The following is a 20,059-nucleotide window of genomic DNA, read 5'->3' on the forward strand; positions in this document are numbered from 1 at the left end:
AAGTTTATAAACCCACACATAAACCATATTTCAACTTTAATGTTTTATTTCTTCGACAAAACCACTTCTAACGACCACAAATCAATATCACAATATCCTTAAGTGGTCATGTATGGAAAAAACTAATACATTATTAAGTTATTGTTCACGTGAATACTATATTATTAACAATTTAAACCACATAAAAAAAATCAAATTAAACAAAAGTTATAAAAATTAAAAACCATATTAAATTATCAAAAAATTCAATCCCACATTAAACCAAATAGACGAAAAAAAAATATCAAGCTTTTAAAAAACAACTAATAATGAGTAACAACGAATAACATATAGTTTTCTATTTTCAAACTCCTATCATGATCTACCGCCTAAGTCAGCATTAATCAAAGTTAGGTGTCCTTAAATCTTATTATCAGTGAACTGTGTTACACCATCAAATAAGTCACAACATAAACTGGCTTTTAGAAAAGTAAAATATTACACTTAATTAAAATTCCAAAATAAACAAAAATCCTATCAAACAATTCACAAGCTCTCAGTTTTTTTAATTCTAAAAAAATATTTATTTTATCTTTTTAAAGTGTTATCTAAATTAATTTATTTTACAGTTAAAATGTTATTTAAATAATTTTAAAAATAATACATTAAAAGCAAAAAAAAGTTAAGAAAAATAAAGTCCAATAATTAAGTGAGAAATTATATTTTTGTTTTGTTATTGTTGGGAGAAATCCAAGAAGTAATTTTTCGTGTTAGTGAGTTGGTGTCGAGGGTTCTTCCAAGAGGAGAAAACTGCACTAGAAATCGCATATTGGGTGCATCTTCTCTACTTTACCTCGCTTCGTAGATAACCGTTGTGCAGAACCACGTTCATTTCACATTTTCACTCTAGGGTTTCTTCAACTTCATGGCTTCCCCTACTCATTTCGACGATGTAAGCGGCACTATCCCTCCCACATCATTACTTTTCTTGCGCTTTCGTCGTTCCCTTTAACCTCAACTTCGCTTCTGCCAAATGCAGGACTTCGATTTCTTAGGTGGATTTGGTGCTAGGCATTCAGGTTTTAGTTATTCTAGCTGTTTTTCTGATTAACCGTTGCTTCAATTTGACTTGTTTTGTTGAGTTCGGTTGTATCGTTGCTTTGAAATCTAGGTAGTAAGAGGTCGTCTCCCGATTACGACGATGAAGATTACGACAACGATCCTTATGCAACAAAGAAGGTACGGTTTGCGTGAGTCTGTTATGCTGTGTCGCCATTTAGGTGCAGGATATAGTGGAATGTGTTATTCTTTTCTTTTCTTTGTTTTTCTTTGGCTGCATTGGATTGTTGTTGTGTAGGAATTGTTTAGGTTGAGGAAAGTGAGACAGCTTGAATGATATTGTTTTTTCGCAATAATTTAATTTTCATGGAGAATATTGGCTGAGTTTTAGGGTTTGGCTCACTTGACTTATGTGGTGTGCATTGGGGATATATGTTTGGTTTGGGATTGTACTTGTTCATGTATGGTGAGCAGTGGAAGTCGACGTGGTTGAAGGGTATTTGATTGCTCTGTTTACGTAGCTTACCTTTTTTCTTGCTAAATTGTTTGTGCAGCTTATAATAATATGCTTTATAAAATGAAAGAAGTTAAATAATGATTTGTGATGCAGGCTAAATCAAAAGCTGAAGAAGCCTCTGGTGTAACAACAGGAATGATTTTGTCACTGCGTGAGAGGTATTTTACAGAATAAACGGTGGGAGGTATATTGTACATTGTGTAAATTGCAGCTGATTAGTTGGGTCTAAAACATGTTTTTGATCTTTGTACTTTTGCAGTCTTCAGAACTGTAAGGATACACTTGTGACATGCCAAGTACGTTTTTTCTTTAAAGAATTGACCATCTTTGCTCCCTTCTGTTGCCGTTATCCTTTTGGTTTTCTTTCACAATTTTATAGTTCTTATGTATGAAAGAATTTGAACTTTTGTTATTAGAGAAGCAAACTTCAGTTATAGTCGATGTGATTTAAGACTTGGTACATGATTGTATTCATGATGAAAAGGTGTCAATCTTCATCTATAATGTTTGAATTGTTATGATTTGGAACAGAATGTTCTTGCACCATTCCCAATGATCTCTATTACCATAGCTGAGTTATATGTTAGAATGGAGGGTTGTTTTCCTTTTGTACAAATTTCCACATATGAAATACTCTTATTCTCATATTGTAGGCTTGAGCTGTACATTTTCCTTACATAGAAATATTGACAAGAGTGTTGAATTTTCCAGAATGAACTTGAGGCTGCAAAATCTGAGATTCAGAGTTGGCATTCTACACTTAAAAATGAGCCTTCTGTACCTGCTGGGGTCACTCCAGGTTTGTTTGTACTCTGTTTTGCAAGTGACATATACCTGCATTAATTGTTCAAGAAATGACTCTTTATACATTTATTTTATTTTTTCTAAATGTATACTTGAACATTATTTTATCTTTCTTCTTTCTAGATCCCAAAATGTTGATTAATCATCTTCATACCTTGAAAACCTCTGAAGAATCTTTAAGAGAGCAGGTTTAGAATCTAGTTATACACACTCACACACACATATATCTATCTATCTATCTATCTATCTATCTATCTATATATATATATATATATATATATATATATATATATATATATATATATATATATATATATATTTCTTTCTTTTCGTTCAAAATAATTCATCATCTATTCATCTGGTTTCATTGATCTTTTATCATTTTCCTATTGGATATTAGCTTGAAAAGGCGAAGAAAAAGGAAGCTGCATTCATTGTAACATTTGCAAAACGAGAACAGGAGTTAACCGAGTTGAAGGTAATATCTCAAAATAAGGTTCTTTCCAGTTTTTGTGTTAGCATGATTGTGTGTTTCTTTTCAGCATCAACCATGACCACCTTAGTAAATTCCATCTTTCATAGGAAAAAAAATCTGAAGTGCATTATTTTTATATTTTCACTCTTCATCCTTTACCTATAGAAATCAAGAACATAAAATAATTGTCTGTATGAGGTTTCACTATATTCTGCTTGATATCTGCAGTGCCCTTCCTTTTTAATCTTGGATGTTTTATCTCTTATCGATTTAGTAATTTGTCTGGATCTTGGCTACTCAAGCACCAGAGATGGAACCTGTAGCTTTTGTTGTTGTAGCTGTTCTTTTTTTTATTATTCTTATTTGTGTTTCTCCTCGTTAATGATTGGTTGTTTGGTAACTTCTCCAGTCTGCTGTGTGGGATCTGAAAGTGCAACTCAAGCCACCGTCTATGCAGGTAAGTTTATGACATGAATGATTAAGTGGATCATGCTGATGATTCTTCTTTTCACATTATTTTTAGAATCCTGTTTTTTCTGTTTGTTTGAGGCATTGTAAAGACTGCTCTTGATTCCTTGCCCAATGGCTTGTATTTCACTTTCTTTTATTGTGTCGTGCTCAAGGTTGTCAAACTTGAGAGTTTACGGAAACTCATGAGAATTCCGTAAACTCGACTAGTAGACTCAACCCAACCTGTAAACTCATAAGAGTTTACTTCTACTTGAGATTGAAACTGTAAAATAATTTTAAAAGGTTTGATTGATCCCTCTCATAATCTTCTATTTATAAGAATAAATTGATAATATAATCCTGATAAATAGGGTAACCCTAGACACAATATAATCATGATAAATAGGGTAACCCTAGACAATATAATCATGATAAATAGGGTAACCCTAGACATAATATAAAGATGATAAATTGGATAAATATTATAACACTCCCCCTCAAGCTGGAGCATATAGATTGTATGTACCAAGCTTGGAATAAATAAACTCAATCCAACAAAATCAACATGTCTGGAATGTTGAGACAATAGACGTGGTAACTTTGGCTTCGAACAAGATGCACATATGCTTCATACCATCGAGAGAGAATGTCTATAAACCAAATTGGACTCACAAACCAGTGTAGCCAAAGAGACTCCTTAGAAGCTTATGGAGAATAATATTGGACAACAGTGGACAACCACGAAACATCAACTAGCACCATGAACCTTCAAGTAGGATGACTTTGACAAAGGAGATTTCCATCAAGAGTGGATGACAGCCAACAATAGTAGACGACAACAAACTACAGGAACTGGATTGCCATCAAGTAAGGATGAGGCCTGTAGTGGCTAAAAGTGACATAATTGCAGGGATTTCCATCACTACTGATGGGGCTTGCAGTGGTTGAAAATGATAAAACTGCAAGGACTGCCATCACTGACTGATGGGGAAGAAGTGATTGAAAGTGACAAAATTGCTGGGATTGTCATCACTGACTGATGGGGCATGTAGTGGCGGGAAACATACTCTCCTCACGCGCCGATGACAAATCGTGAAGGTGGAAGATCATAATGGTCTCTGTATTCATCAAAGCACCACTAGGAACCATGGTTGGATTGTGTTGAGCACTATAAGGATGACAAATTCGAGGAACAAAGATTGGGACTTATGATGACATTAAAATGCCAAAGATAGGTTGGAGGTCCAAAGGTTATGTGTTGGACTACTCCCAAATGGTGATACTTAACACTGTATCACAAGAAGTACGGGCTAAACAAACTAGACTCGAGCCCAAGAAGAAACTGACCAACAACGATTGAAGAAAGAAGTGACGTAGTGGCGTCAAGAGCGGTCTGCTGACTTCAAAATCAGGAACCAAGGACGTATGTGGACTCAACATGATTTGGTGAGTCAAACAATGTTGAAACAGAGGAGATCTGACCGACTTAGGGTTTCAAAACAATCAAAGGAGAAAACCCTATGTCTGAGTTACAGCCACCGAAACTAAGAAACAAGGACCAAAATGCACTCAGGAGGCTCTGGCGAGACAAACAACAGTATTGCAGTGTGATTCCGACAGCGAGAAGGTGGCACGTGACAAACACGCGCCGGAAGCTTATCGGAGAGAAGCCATGCGTCACGGCGCGTGTGGAGGAGAATTAGGCAACGACCACTATGGATTGGTTGCGCTCCTCAAGGCGCACAAAACCCCTAACTTTGCCGGAGAAAACGCGGCAGCGGCGGCAGCATTCATCGAACAAATGTGTTTCTTGTTCATCAGGTTAATGTAGGGTGGCCCACATGGGTTTTAGGGCACAGGTTATCCTGTCAGCATTATAGGGAACTGTATTTTTTTAAAATTAAAATTTTGCATGAGCATTCCCTGTTTCACTAAACTTTGACAAATAAGGAATGATGTTGAATTTGTTTTTATAATGTTTCTGCTGTAAATTTACAGCATGTTTAGGTTCTGCTTTGTGTTTGTGGTGTCTTTGTTTGTATCATCTCACATCATTGTTGAAAATTAATCCTGCTGTTGGTTGTATATTGTATTCTATTTTTTTATTGAATATTTAATGCCCTGAAATTCTTTGAAATATAATTTTCAGGCTCGGAGGTTGTTACTAGATCCAGCTGTTCATGAAGAGTTCACTCGTTTAAAGGTTTGCTATTTGACTTGATGCTGACTTACACTGAATTGAGTTTGGTTGATCTTTTTAACTCTTTTCTGTTGGAGAAACACAGGGAGGTGAGAAAAATTGAGTGTGGTAATTTGTAATTCATGTTCAAATAGGAAAAGGTTAGTTAGTTCAAGTTGTCTACAGATTTTTTTCACCGACTAATATAGTGCAGAAACATTTTGTTAGTGTCTGAACCGTGTTGTCACATCTAATAGCCGTGTCATGCCTTGTTCACTGGGGTAACAGTAATAAACTTATGTATTTTGGAGGTCACAAAATGAAATGGAACGGAATTATCACAGAAGATGGAAGAGTATAGGCAACCTTTGCACTTTGGGTAGACAATCCTTGTATAGTTGGAAGTACAGGGGATAAGTTTTATGGTAGAGGGTTTATGTAAATCTGTAACCCTTTGTTTGGTAGAGAGGAGGGGGAGGGAGAGGTTGGTTGTTTGTTTTAGGGATGAGGGGAAAAGAATAAAATGGAGGAACCCACTTTTTATTTCCCAAATATTTCAATTCATCTCTCTCTCCCTCTCCTTATTTTTCCCATCAAATCAATCAAATTGCATAACTTTCAAAATACCTTGTCTTTTTCTCGCTTATTTCTACTCTACCAAACAAATTAATCAAACAATTTTATTTCTTACATATTTATCTTTTCTCAACTTATTTATTCTCTATTTCAATCCTTTCTATTTTCATCTAAATCAAACACACCCTAAATGTTTTCAGATGACATTAGAATAGGAAAATTTAAGATTTGGCTTCCTCTGTGATGTGTTTGGCCCTTTGGATATTTTATACTGATGCTTTAATACCCATAACTTAAACACTGTTGATTTTTTTTTCTTTCTTTTTGGCTCGAGAGAGTTGTTTTAGTTACACTTTTCTTTTCTTTCATGTTGTCACTCCCTACCCGTAATAACAATTTCTTTCGGTTGTTGGTTACCCCTTTTTAGTTCTTACAAGATTTCTCTTCTGATAATAGAATTTAGTCGAGGAAAAGGATAAAAAAGTAAAGGAGTTGCAAGATAACATTGCTGCTATGAATTTTACTCCCCAAAGCAAGATGGGGAAGATGCTGATGGCTAAATGTAGAACCCTACAGGAGGAAAATGAGGAGATTGGAAATCAAGCTTCTGAGGGGAAGGTGCTACCATCTCTTTGCTCTATGCCTCGAACTGTCCCTTTTCCCCCACTTGTGTTGTATTGTCACAATTGTATGCAGTTTTCCCATATTGACATAAGGGCTCAATCCCAAAATGTATTATATGGTATTCATTGTTACTGAATTGATGCTTAAATTGCTGCATTTTCCATTTGTGTTTTCCTCTTGGTATGCAGATACATGAATTAGGAATGAAGCTGGCATTGCAGAAGACCCAGAATTCACAGCTTAGAAGTCAATTTGAAGGTTTGTCATTGAATGGAACTTGTTTTATGTTTTAAATCATGGATAGTGGTTTGCAGCGGCCGTCTTCAAAAACACCAGACACTATAGCGAATTAGTGCATAGCAAGATAACCACTATTTTGGACTTTTAGTTTATATATTGTGAACTATACACAGAAATTGTCAAAAATGATAACAATTACTCAAAGTAATTACATTCATAATTAACAATAAAAGGTCATTTGGTTTTAAACGCCGACAAAAGTCAACTACTGGTTTTCTAGATAGAATTATCGATTATCATCTGAATTCAAGCTGTTATAATTTTCATTATTATTACATCTATAGATTTGAATTTTAGAAATTAAAATCGCAGAAATAGCCCTCCAGCAAGCCCTAATGTCTCTATTCCAAGTTTTGTTTTGGAATAAACACAGCGCCTCGATAGTGCCCGCAGTGGCAGCTGTTTGGTCCGCTACAGTAGCCCCTAGAAAGAACAGGGCCTGCTCCGACTGTTTGGTCCAATAGTGGCACTATAGTATTTAAAACCCTTTTGGTTCTGTAATCCCTTGACTCTTACACCAGCTACCTGGGTAACTGCCGTCGCCTTTTCTTTAAAGATTCAAATGAGTGTATCAATAGTTTTGTTAAATTTCATGCCAAACTGATACAATGAAATGATATTGTCGTGTGTGGCTATAAAGCTAATGATTTGTAGTGTATAGTATGCTGGAACTATTATCATAACTGTGCTAATTTATTTTCTTGTCTATAAAATTGAAGACTGGAAGGATTAAACCCTAGTTCTTGTCCATGACATCTATTACAGGGTTGCAGAAGCACATGGAAGGACTGACAAATGATGTGGAAAGATCCAACGAAACGGTTTTTACTTCTTTCTCCGTTTCTCCTTATTTGTTATTTAAAGATTGCAGTATCTTCTGCAATAAAAGTATCTCTTTGATTCATAAGCAACAATTTATGAACAAAGGGTGAATATTTTGTTTGCGGACCCTGCAACTGGAGAAAACAATTTATGAACTCAATTGTTGTGTTGGGAACGAGGCCGAAAAAATAAATGATTGCTGATATTGCTGATATGAATTGCATAAATGATCAGCCAGATTAAAAAGTTCTGCCTCAAGTTTTTGAAACTGATAATACAACTTTCTCAAATATAAATTTTGAACGAATATTTTTATTATTACGTAAAAGAAAGGGTAAATAAATATTGTTTTTAAAATTTTATGCCATGATGTCCTTAGATTGATAGAAATTGGGTATTGATGTTTTCAAATGGAATCTTTTTGTATACTTGGAACCTGTTTATATCCGAGTCAATAAAATGTTTTCCATGGTTGGATAACGTGATACTTGTATGAATGCGTTGATATTTGAACGCGTTATTTTACAATAAAGAATTGTGAATCAATACTTTTGGCATATATGAAAATTGATATTTGATAGTCCATCCTAAAATGGGATTGCATTCCAGGTTCTGATGTTACAAGATAAACTCGAAGAGAAGGATCGGGAAATCCAAAGACTGAAACATGAGCTTCAGCAGAAAAACGTAGAGAATGCAAGGTCAGATGCTGCTTTGACCAGAAATGACGATAATGAGACGACAGCTGGAGAGGCTGCTAACTAATTTGACAGTATAATTTTTTGTAGGAAACGATTGTTTTTCATTTTAATGTCTTTATACTCTTGTACATTATGTTAATAATTTTTTTTTGCATATTTATGAGGAATGCTTATGCTTCCACTTTGAGTGGAAATATAGTCCTCGTATTTGAACATGGTGCCATTTTTATACTTCACAATCTGTTACAAGGGAGTTGTGTTTAAAAAAAAAAAAACCTTCTAAAAAAATTTGAAGATATATAAAACACAAGATTGGGTGGGGGAGCAATGCAAGTGTTTCATCATGAGAAAGGATTTTTAAATCATTAGATTGCATTTCCTTTTGAAATTTAAATCTGAACTCTTATTAAGATGCTTGTTGTACCTATTCTACGTTGTTTTATCCTCTCTGGGTGACCGGTACTAAAACAAGATTACCATCTGGCTCACAACAACACAAGGGTAGGGTGTTGTCAAATATCATATGCTTTATAGGGTGATATGGTAATGGTAGTTATTATAATAGATTAACTCTATTAAAGATGTTGGGGATCCAAAGAAAGAAAAAAGATAATAACAAATGGAGTTAGAAAGATGGATGAGATAATTCCAATACTATTACCCATAGCGAGTAGGGTTAACGGTCCTACTTACTCATAACAAGCTCCTTCCTCCTAAGAGATGATTTCTCCCTTATATACTCCCTACTTCTCTCACTCTTCAAAGTGATCTTGTTACATCATTTGTCACTTCAACACTTCTCTTCGCTGTCTTTTTTCTCTTCATACACCCTCCAAACCTTGGGCTTGAAGTCAGTGTCTAAGCTCACCTTCGTTCTACAATACTCGTTTCTTAGATACCAGTTTTGTCCTGGAGGCTCAAGTGTGAAAATCGTCTTTCGATGTAAAATTCCATTTTCCATGTATTTTACATATTTTGGCCCTTCCATTGTATAACCTTGTCAGTGATAGCATCTTCTCTATGTTTAATCACTGTTTGCTAGAATACCCTTCAATTAAAAACTGATTCTATCATTACAACCTCACTTTGGAGGCAATTCATCACGCATATTATAATTCACTACTACCTTGTTTTGGTAAAGATTGTTAGTAAAAGAACGTAATTCACAAAGAGAAAGATGTTTGCTTTTATTTAACAATAATATATTTTTTAAATATAGACCTTGTAACAAAAGAAAATAACAAACATTCTAAACATTAGCCACTGGCATAACTGCGTAACTAAAATAAATACCATTCCTAAAGGCTTGGTCAAACAGCATAAAGAGAAGACTGTTAATCAATTTTTGATGCACACGTTCAACACTCCTTGAATCAGTGATTGATAAGTCCAAGCTTTTCTCTTATTGACTCAAACTTGTTTCTTGTAAGTGCTTTGGTGAAGATATATGACAATTGATTTTCAGTCTTGCAATACTTCAAGAACACTACACCATCCCTTTGTACATCTTTAAGGAAAAATATCTTAATGTTGAAATGCTTGGTTTTTTCATGAGAAATTGAATTTTGTGAGATGGCTATGACTGCCTATTTGTCCACCATTACTTAAATAGTTGTCTATTACTTCAAGTGCAAATTGATTAATATTTTTTTTAGCCATATTAATTAATAGTTTTCTTAACCATAAGGTTTTACTTACATATACTATGGTTGCTATGAATTCAATTTCAATTGTTGACTGTGTAACAACTTCTTGTTTTTCTAAACTTCGAGAGTATATTTTCGATCCAAAACTGAAATAGGTGATCTTCATGTCATCTAATAATCTTTCCCAATCATTATCAAAATAACATTTTACTTGAAATCTTGTGATTGATTGAATTTGATACTATAATTTAGGCCTTGTTCTTTTGAGTGAATTTGAGGGGATTTGAAGATAAATTTTTTTGTCGTTTATTTGAGTGAATTTGGATGTAAATGAGAGTGAATTTAGAAATAATTTTTTTAATTTATCACGTCAATATAATTCTATACTAATTCTCACAATTTTTATTTCCAAATTCACTCTCATTTACCTCCAAATTCACTCAAATAAACAACAAAAAAATTTATCTTCAAATCCTCTCAAATTCCCTCAAATCCACTTCCTCAAATCCACTCAAAAGAATAGGGCCTTAAAGTTCCTTAACATATCTTAACACATTTTTGCTGTTTTAAAATGAAATTCATTGGCACAATTCATGAATCTTACCAATACACTTATTGCATAAAAGATATTTAGTCTTGTTCTTGTAAGATACATCAAGAAACCAATTAAGTTTTCGTAAAGGGCTTCTTCCACTTATTCTTAAATATCATCCTTGGATAACTTCTCCTTTTGACATATAGGAATGTTCATATATTTACAGTTTTCTATACTAAATTTCTTTAGAATCTCCTTTGCGTAATTCTTTTAACTAATGAAAATTTTACCATAATTTTTCTTAACCTCCATACTAAGGAAAAATGACATTTATCCTAAATCTATCATCTAAAAATTTAAAACATATCATCCTTGAACAGTTGAATAAGTTGTTCACAATTGCCACCAGTAACAAAGAGATCATCAGCATACAAAGAAATCACAAAAGAATTAGTTGATCACCTTTGATGTATAAAATGGATTCACTAAGACTTTTAATAAAGCCTAATTTTGATAAGAATTCATCAATTCTATTATACTAGGCTCTTGAGGCTTGTTTCAATCTATACAAAGCCTTCTTTAATAGATAAACTTTGTCTTTCATGTCCTTTCACAAAAAAAGCCTTCAGGTTGCTCAACAAAGTTTCTTCCTTATAAAATCCATTTAGAAAGGTTGACTTCACATTGAATTGGTAGATTCTGTATCCTTTTTATGTTACAATAGCTAGCAACATCCAAATGACATCTTACCTTACAACTAGTGCAAACATATCAAAGTAATCTACTAAAAAAATTTGAGTATACCCTTTCATGACTAACCTTGCTTTGTACTTGTTGATTGAACTGTCTGCATTCAACTTTGTTTTAAACACCCATTTCACACCTATGACTTTCCTATTTTCAAGCCTTTCAATGAGTTTTTTTCGATTATGGAAAGCTTGTCCTGCATTGCGACCCTCCATTTAGGATCTTTTTTTACTTAATAATAACATTCAGGTTCTAGAACTGCTTCATTGCATTTGGCATATATATGTGAGAGCAATCTCTTACAAATGCATCATTAACTAGCTCATATTGATTTAGCAAAGGGCCAACTATTGACATATTTTCAACATTATTCCAATTGCATTGCTCACTACGCATGAAGTACACATCCTTACTTATAAGAAATTTCCTCGTGGAAGGTTGAAAAAATCTATAAGTTTCGGATATCGAGCTATATCTCACAAAAATCCTAGGTGAGCTTTCTTGTCTAGTTTGTCTTTCTTAATCTGTGGCACATGAGTGAAACATAAGCTTCCAAACACTTTAATTTTTTTAAGAAGGGTTTATAACCATACCAAGCATCAAAAGAAATTTTCCCATCTACTTCTTTGGTGGGTGGGGGGAGGGGGGGGGGGGGGGGGTTATTTAACAAAAATAATGTAGTGTTTGCAGCCTCACCCAATATATTGTTGGTAATATTTTCTTATAAAGCACACATCTCACCATTTCCATTATTGTCTGATTCTTGCTTTCATTAACCCAATTTTGTTAAGGGGTGTAAGATGTTAATTGATTCTTAATATATGATTCCTCACAAAACATAGTGAATTTTCATGAAGCTCACTCCTTCCCATTATCACACTATAGAGCTTGAATCATGAAACCACTTTACTTTTCAATCTATTGCTTATATATCTAAAATACACCCGTGACTTTTGATTTAGACTTGAGACAATAATGTTAAGACAAGATCGTCTAACAACCCTTGTTTTGAAGTTTAACAATAGTATCCAATGAAATAGTGTCTAATGAAAAGGAAACGTCTAGGATATACACTAAATGTTATACATGTGTAAACATCCTAAACACATAACGTTTAAATGTATGTAGGAATAATATTTTTTGGTCTATTGTGTTGTTTTCTCTTTATATGTGCAGATCATAAAGGACAAAACTTTATTCAAAAGTTCTGCATTGGTTCAGAAGAACTTTAAGAGACAGGAAGATATTCTAGGAATGTTTCCTCAATGCCTTCTATCTGACGTATTCGTATAAGCATCATAGATGCCTTTGGAAAAGCAATATAGCACTTGACCTCGTACCAAAAAACTATACACCTACGTGAAAGTCAATGCTCTGAGTAACAGATCTTTTTCAAATAAGCTTATATAAAAAGGACCACATGAAGACAAGAAAACAAGAATCGAGAATTATTATTGCTCTCATGCTATTATCATTCTATTTTGCTTTCATTGTCTAACACTATCTTTGAAAAGAAAATCTTTGTTACAAGTTTCAGATATTCGTTGTATTAAAAAATATCATCACTACGAGATTTATTATTTGTACTTCTTTTTCATAAAAACGCATCATTTTTTTTTTGTAGAATCAAAAGTTATTTAAAATACTTGTTTGTTTAACTCACTAGAGTTAAACGATATCTCACTAGAGTTAAACGATATAGTTATTTGAACTATTTTTATACTAGGAGTGTGAAACTCGTCTAGCCAATTGAACTAGTGTAAAACTAGGAGTGGTTAAACTCGTTGTAATCTTTTTAAATATTAGTGAAACTCCTTAAGAAAACTTAAAGGATAACGGGACATAACTCAATTTGGAGTAAATCAATATAAAAACAAGTCTTCTTTCTTGTTATCATTTAAACACTTTCTAAACGCTTCTCAAAATCCTTTGATTATTTAACATTATCTGCAAACTATTTAACCTCTACAAATAGCTTTTAACACTTTATTGCGAAAAGGTTTTAAACCTCCAAATCGGTGTGGATCACTTGTAGCTTCTTTATTGCTCTCTAGGTTGTTTGCTTAAATGGTATTCTCTCTTGCTTTCCATATTGATAGACCTCACAACTTGGTAACTTAGATTCCAAGTGAGGTAAGCCATGAGCCAACTCTTTTTACTCCATATTGAACACAACTTTATAATGAAAATGGTTCAACCTCTTGTGCCAAAATTCTATATTATTTATAACAATTGGATAAGAAGTTTGCTCTTCCTTCATTAGATCAATTGAGAAAAATTTTCATCTCATTTTATACAAAAAAATTCTTTGTCATTGGCATCTTTAATGAAACAATGCTTATTTTCAAAGATGACTTTAAATCCTTTATGAACCAATTGACAAACACTTAGCAAATTTTGAACAATCTTAGGTACATATAAAACATAAAAAATTAAGTTTGTACCTACATAGTGTTAGAATTTCAAGTGTGAGTCTAAGTCCCACATTGGATAAAAATGAAAAAGTATAGCAACATATAAAGGTAGATCCATTAACTCATTGCCTTAATATTTTGGGTAAAGAGTGGTGTCAATCCCTTATGTGGTTAGGCTCAGATCCCTTATGTGGTTAGGCTCAGATCTCACTAGTGTTGTATCTCCCTAGTGAACCCCTCCTTCTATAAACCTAACACAAAACTTTCAATGGCTACAATGCCCCTTCTTTAAACAAATTCTCTTCCTCTTATTGATATGCAACTTGAGCCTTATTCTTCTATTAAAGATTATTTTTGCAAATTCTCACATGATGTTCTAACTTGTTTCACTCTTCATGCTTTAACATTAGGTCTTCTCCAACATTTGAAAGAAGGATGACCCAATTTTCCACAATTCTTGTAAGGAGGAAATCCTTTGTTTTTGTATCAATTATTATTATTGGCCACATATTGTGTGCTTAAGTTCTTCTTCTTGTATTTCTTCCACTTGTTTTTCTATTCTTGGTTAAGTTGAAATTTATATTGCAATGCTCCTTCCATAGAATCTTCGACTCTTATCATCTATCTTTGTTCTTGGGTTTGCAAAGTATTTACCTGATTTGCCAAGGTAAGTTATGGCAAATCCTTTGTATTCTCCAAGGAAATAGTGGCAATCAAATTTTTCAAGGACAACCACCAATATTTTCTCAATGATTCATGAATCAAGAAATTAAGCATCAAGAAATCTTACTCTCTTAGCAATGTCATGAAGCTTATTAGCATACTCTATAATTGTTTCATACTCATTCATTTTGTACATCAAAATTCTCAAATCAAATTTAGGGAATGCATTCCCTTAATTCTATCATCTCCTTCATAGTTATCCTTAAAAAAATTCCATATTTTTAAAGGTTGAATCAATTGTCAAAATTCTAGTGAAAATGTCTTTCGAGACAATAACCAACAAAAATGGTTCTACCTGTGACTTTTTCTTTTCTTTCTTTTCCTTGCAATTTTTCATCTACGTTATTGTTGGATTGTCGGGTAAGGAAGAAACTTTGTAGTCCACTTCAACATCTTTCCAGACATCATTTTACTCTAGATATGCCTTCATTCTTGTTGCCCAATGATGAGTGTCTTTTTATGCCCACATTTATCCTTTAATATTAGATTCTTAATTATTTTCTTTTAATTAAAATAATATTTTAATTAGTATTTGTTATAATTGGGTTTATTGAGCATGAGATATAATAACATGTTAAAAATAGTTTTTTAGTTGCATAAATGCTCTTTGGATATTTTGAGATGTTAGTACAACTACAACTAAGTTGAGCTCATGGAGGTATGAAAATAAATTGGTTAAAGTTTCATGGCACCTTAAAGATAAATCCAAGAATAGAAAATAAGAAGTCAAGTCAAACATTGCATGAAGAAAACAAGAAAAACATGAAAAAGTGAAGAAATTTGGCTAAACCGAAGAGGGAATAAAAAATAAAAATTGGACCTTGTAGTTTTCTCAATTTTTTCTAAACAAAGAGAATTGATAATTGATAAATGTTTATGATAAAATATAATTTGGAGAAAATATATCTTTAGATATTTTTAAATAATCACTTTATTTAATTGTATCAATAAATATCAAAAGATAATACTTGTCGTGCTTTTTGAATTGAGTAAAGATCTTCTCAAATATTTTTAGATCTCCACAACAATCAAATATATCTTGAAGATATTGAATTATTTAAAAGATAATTGGAGGAGATTACATTATCATAAAGAAGATTACAACATCAGAAAAACTCGAAGCAAAGCCTAGTCAAATTTCTATATAAAGAGACTTAGGGAAACACATCAATAAAGCTGAGGAACCCTTTGGGCCTCTCCACCATGTATGTATTTGTGTGCACGTGTGTGTATGTGTGTGTTTGTGTGTGTGTATATGTGTGTGTCCATGGCCCAAGCATATTCAAGAAGAGTTAGAGTCATCTATGCAGGTGAAACAAAACTCTTTCTCTTAGGTCGTCATGGAGCACCTCTAGTAGATTGGGAGTATTTAGACCTTGTATTAAGGGTTAAGTAGTGTAGGATTTCTTGTTAGGCTTTGTATTAAGAGTCAAACAATGTAGGGTTTTTGAACAATCTTGCTTAAGTTATAGGGTAATATTTGCCCCTAGCTTAAGCTAATCTTGGGTGATTAGTTTTGTAACACTAACTTGGTGGAAGGTGTCCCACATGAGACATAGTGGTCACATGACAAACTCTTAGTGGAGAGTTTTCTTACAAAGGTAGGGATCATGTATAATTTTTCTAGTGAAAAACTTTTGCTAAAGTGACTTTCCACATGACAAGCTCTTAGTGGAGAGTTTTCTTACAAAGGTAGTGACCGTGTGTCATTTTTTTAGTGGGAAACTTTTTCTAAAGTGATTTTTCACATGACATTCTAGGAGTGGAAAGTTTTTCTAAAAGTTAGAGTGCCACATGTTAAGCTATCCTTCATCAAGATATGATTTTTAGGGTTTGGTGCAAGATAACATTTTAGGGTTTTGGTCTATTTTGGAGATCCCTTGATCTATAAATAGATGTGTCTCCCCCTTTGTAAACTCACTTTGAGATTATAATGTTACGTTGCCAAAATATTTGTGCAACTATATCTTGTCTCAAGTCAAGGCTAGAACATTCCATGTGGTCTAGCCACTATTCTCTAAAGTTGGTTTAACCTCTCAAGAGAATCATCAAACACCTTCATTCCACCACAAACACTCATAAATCAAGAGCATCATTTCCATCCCATCATTTGAAAAGATTGTTATCCATATGCCTTTAATAAGCTTCATATGGAGCGAAAGCAATGAATGTGCAGTTGTAGAAGAGATATTTGACTGAGAAAACTTGTGGACGACTACAAAGGGTAAGGTCATGGGTTTTCAACACAACCACTATTGGAAAAATTATGGGACCATACTTTTATGCGAGTCTTTGAAGATTGCCTATGTGGTGTGATAGAAGGACTTGGAGGGGGATTAGACCTCTTTCTTGACTTTTCTCCAAAATGGAATTTCATCAATAGGACTATCATGAAAATGGTTGCAAAGAACAAGAATGGTTAGGATTCTTGGTTCAGTCATTGGACTCGAGCCATTTGCAACGAGTCTTGAACTGTGTATGTATCATACCATATCCCTCTTGAGCCAATCTTTTTATATACTATTGGTTGGAAAATTGTCAAAGACGGCAATTATTCGATAATTACAGCATTTGCAATAATATTTGCTTTCTAATTCTATCTAAAGATTCATTCACTTCTTTTTCCTTTTTTTCATTTAGAGAGTATAAGCAAATTTCTTGATGAAAAATTGTTTTTGTTTTGTCTAAATTTGCACCCGAGATTAAGGAAGGGACTGAAACCTGAGCACTATCTAGTTAATGAGAAATTGTTTGAATAGGGTTGGAATCTGCCACGTGCATGGCCACGTGTTCTAATTTTTGATAGTGATCATTCCATAGGGCATGACTATGGATAAATTCACTTCCTTTCCACCCATTTTTTTTTAATTTTAGAGACTGTAATGATAGTTTCATAATATTAAGTTAATTTATAATTTAATGAGTTAATTTAGTATTTTAAGAATTAATTTTGTAGTTAGAAGTTATTCATAATTTTTAAGTTTTAATGATATTTATTAATTTTTCAAATCTTGAAATGACATGATAGTTTGAATGATTATAGTTTCCATCTTAAAGACACAATAAAATTATTTGTGTTTATATATATATATATATATATATATATATATATATATATATATATATATGGGTTTGTTAACTTGCGTACGCCTATTTTTCAGTTGGTATATTTTAACAATGTTTATCAGATTTTAGTAGACAAAAATACCCTACTATATCATGGATTCTAAGTTATAAGGTTAAGGGTATTTTAATAATTTTCATTCTCAAAACTAAAAAAAAAAAAGAAACCCCCAAATCCTTGCTCACCTCCCACATTCCTCTCAACCCTTTCTCTTTCATCTCTCACTCCAACATTTTCTCTGTCATCCCTATGTTAGTCCCAATTGAAAAAAATCAGAAACACTCGTCTAACCCTAATCTACCTTCCTCACTTATCCAATTTATTTATGTGATTTGTGAAGCTAAAGGTTTTATTTACCATTACATTCTTCTGACTTAATTTCTAATTGGCTAAACTTGGTTTGATTTTGACCTTGGTTTATTGATGATGGTGTGCCTGTAGAAGGGGAGTTTGTAACACAACAAAATTCTAAAATTTAAAAACGAAATTTAATAATAATCAGAAAGGAAAATATATAACACAACTCTCCAATAAAAAATAAACATCAACATCATCAATTATTTTGTTATTAAACTGGAAAACAAATGAACAAACAGATCAAGAGCAACAAATTGCGGTGTCACGGGTTGTGTGTGAGTGAGGAAAAGTATGCAGATGAGAGAGAAACAAATTGGATAAGTGAAGAAGGTAGACTAGAGTTAGGCGAGTGTTTATGATTTTTTCAATTGGGACTAGCGTAGGGATGACAGAAAAAATGTTGGAGTGAGAGAGATGAAAGAGAAAGGGTTGAGAGGAATGAGGGAGATGAGCAAGGGTTTGGGAATTTTTTTTTTTAGTTTTGAGAATGAAAATTATTAAAATACCCTTAACCTTATAACTTAGAATCCATGATATATTAGGGTATTTTTGTCTACTAAAACCCGGTACACATTACTAAAATATACCAAGTGAAAAATAGGTGTATGTGATAACGGTTAAAAATACTGTTATCTGTGATATAATTTTGATACTAAACGCACCCTTTTTGACTTAGAAACTTACTTTAACTCATGTTTTTGCTTTAGTTTTGTGAATAAGAGAGTTAAGGTTATACTTGATGATTTTATCACTAAATTCCCTTGATTTTGTAGGCTATTGGAATGATTTGAAAGAAGAGTTAAAGTACCAAATAGTTGGGATGCAGAAAAGTCAACCATAATGCAGAAAAGTCAACTAGAGTGCAGAAAAAAGGGTGCTGAGCGCAGAAAGTTTTCTTCCCGCACCACGCCTAGGCGCCCTTCTAAGGGCGTTGAGCGCCAGTTTTGATTCGTACCACGCTTGGACGCTGAGCGCCAATTTCGTGGGCTTGGACCTGTTTTCTGTTATTTTTATGTTCTATTTAACGACTTGGACGTCCTAGGGATTGTATCTTTTGATGGCTTGAGCACAAAAACACACTTTTCACCCCTTAGGGGTAGCTTTTGGGGATGTGACAACTCTCCTTTTCCTTGATGGTAGATTTGAGGATGTGACAACTCTCCTCTTCTCTTTCTAGGGTTTTTCTATCTCTTTCATTCTTTCATTGTTCATCTAGTTTCTCCATGACGATGGGGAACTAAACCTTATTTGTTGTTGGGGAAAGATGTAACCTCTGGAACTCTCATGTATTTTGAATTGATTCTTAATTATTTGTGCTTCTTTCATTAATTGTTAGGGTAATTCTTCTTCGCGTATTGCTTGTTGTGTTTAACTCATTCATTAGCATGATGTATGATTTGTATGAGTACCGGAAGGTATCTTACAATTCATGTTTTGGAGAATTATTCCCAGAAGCAATATTGCTTAGGAATGGGGGTATGAGTTCTGGTTGTCTTAAGCTTCTGATCTTCACAGTTAATTATTAAGAATGCTAGGAATCATATGAACTAATAATTAAGGATAGGCTTTCTTCGTCAAGGAATCGAGTTTTAAGTATTTTAGATAGTGACATTAACATTAATGAAGAAGTAGAATTCGTATATACATGAGAGTAAACAGTGAGATCTAAACTCCAACAACATATTAATCTCATATTATCAACTTCATCCATACATTCTAGTGTTTAGCCTCAATTGATCAAATTGCGTTCATGTTTATTTTTATTGCATTTGCATTGAAAACCCCTAAAAATTGTTCTTAAGTCTTAATTAGTTGAGTAATCATGTAACTGTTTAGTGTCGTGAGTCTTCTGGGATATGATACTTGGCCTTACTATTTTATATTACTTGATACGATTCGGTACACTTGTTCGCTTGAGTACTCAAGTTAACAAACCCATATATATATATATATATATATATATATATATTACGAGAGGGACGAGAGGGTTGTGAATTAGTTATATATGGAAGATAGGGAGGGATAAC

The 20,059-nt window shown here is 33.3% G+C and overlaps 1 protein-coding gene across 1 annotated transcript; it reads left to right on the forward strand.

The window, feature by feature from the left end:
• The first annotated feature begins 729 nt into the window (after positions 1-729).
• Positions 730-8,701, forward strand: FIP37 (FKBP12 interacting protein 37). Its single transcript, XM_047323056.2, has 14 exons — positions 730-931; positions 1,019-1,058; positions 1,151-1,218; positions 1,649-1,713; positions 1,815-1,851; positions 2,267-2,354; positions 2,483-2,547; positions 2,760-2,837; positions 3,244-3,291; positions 5,434-5,487; positions 6,496-6,657; positions 6,852-6,921; positions 7,729-7,784; positions 8,395-8,701. The coding sequence occupies exons 1-14, from the start codon at positions 905-907 to the stop codon at positions 8,548-8,550; spliced, it is 1,014 nt and encodes a 337-aa protein (XP_047179012.2). The 5' UTR covers positions 730-904; the 3' UTR covers positions 8,551-8,701.
• Positions 8,702-20,059: the final 11,358 nt, after the last annotated feature.

Source organism: Vigna umbellata, chromosome 2 (assembly GCF_029865625.1).
Source record: "Vigna umbellata cultivar VRB3 chromosome 2, Vumbellata_1.0, whole genome shotgun sequence".
Taxonomy (NCBI): domain Eukaryota; kingdom Viridiplantae; phylum Streptophyta; class Magnoliopsida; order Fabales; family Fabaceae; genus Vigna; species Vigna umbellata.

Excerpts from the sequence above, each read along its gene's own strand:
- FIP37 (XM_047323056.2), top strand. The coding sequence starts at position 905 with ATGGCTTCCCCTACTCATTTCGACGAT. Across the intron at positions 1,714-1,814 it reads ATTTTGTCACTGCGTGAGAG|TCTTCAGAACTGTAAGGATA; the intron begins GTATTTTACAGA and ends GTACTTTTGCAG. Across the intron at positions 1,852-2,266 it reads ATACACTTGTGACATGCCAA|AATGAACTTGAGGCTGCAAA; the intron begins GTACGTTTTTTC and ends TGAATTTTCCAG.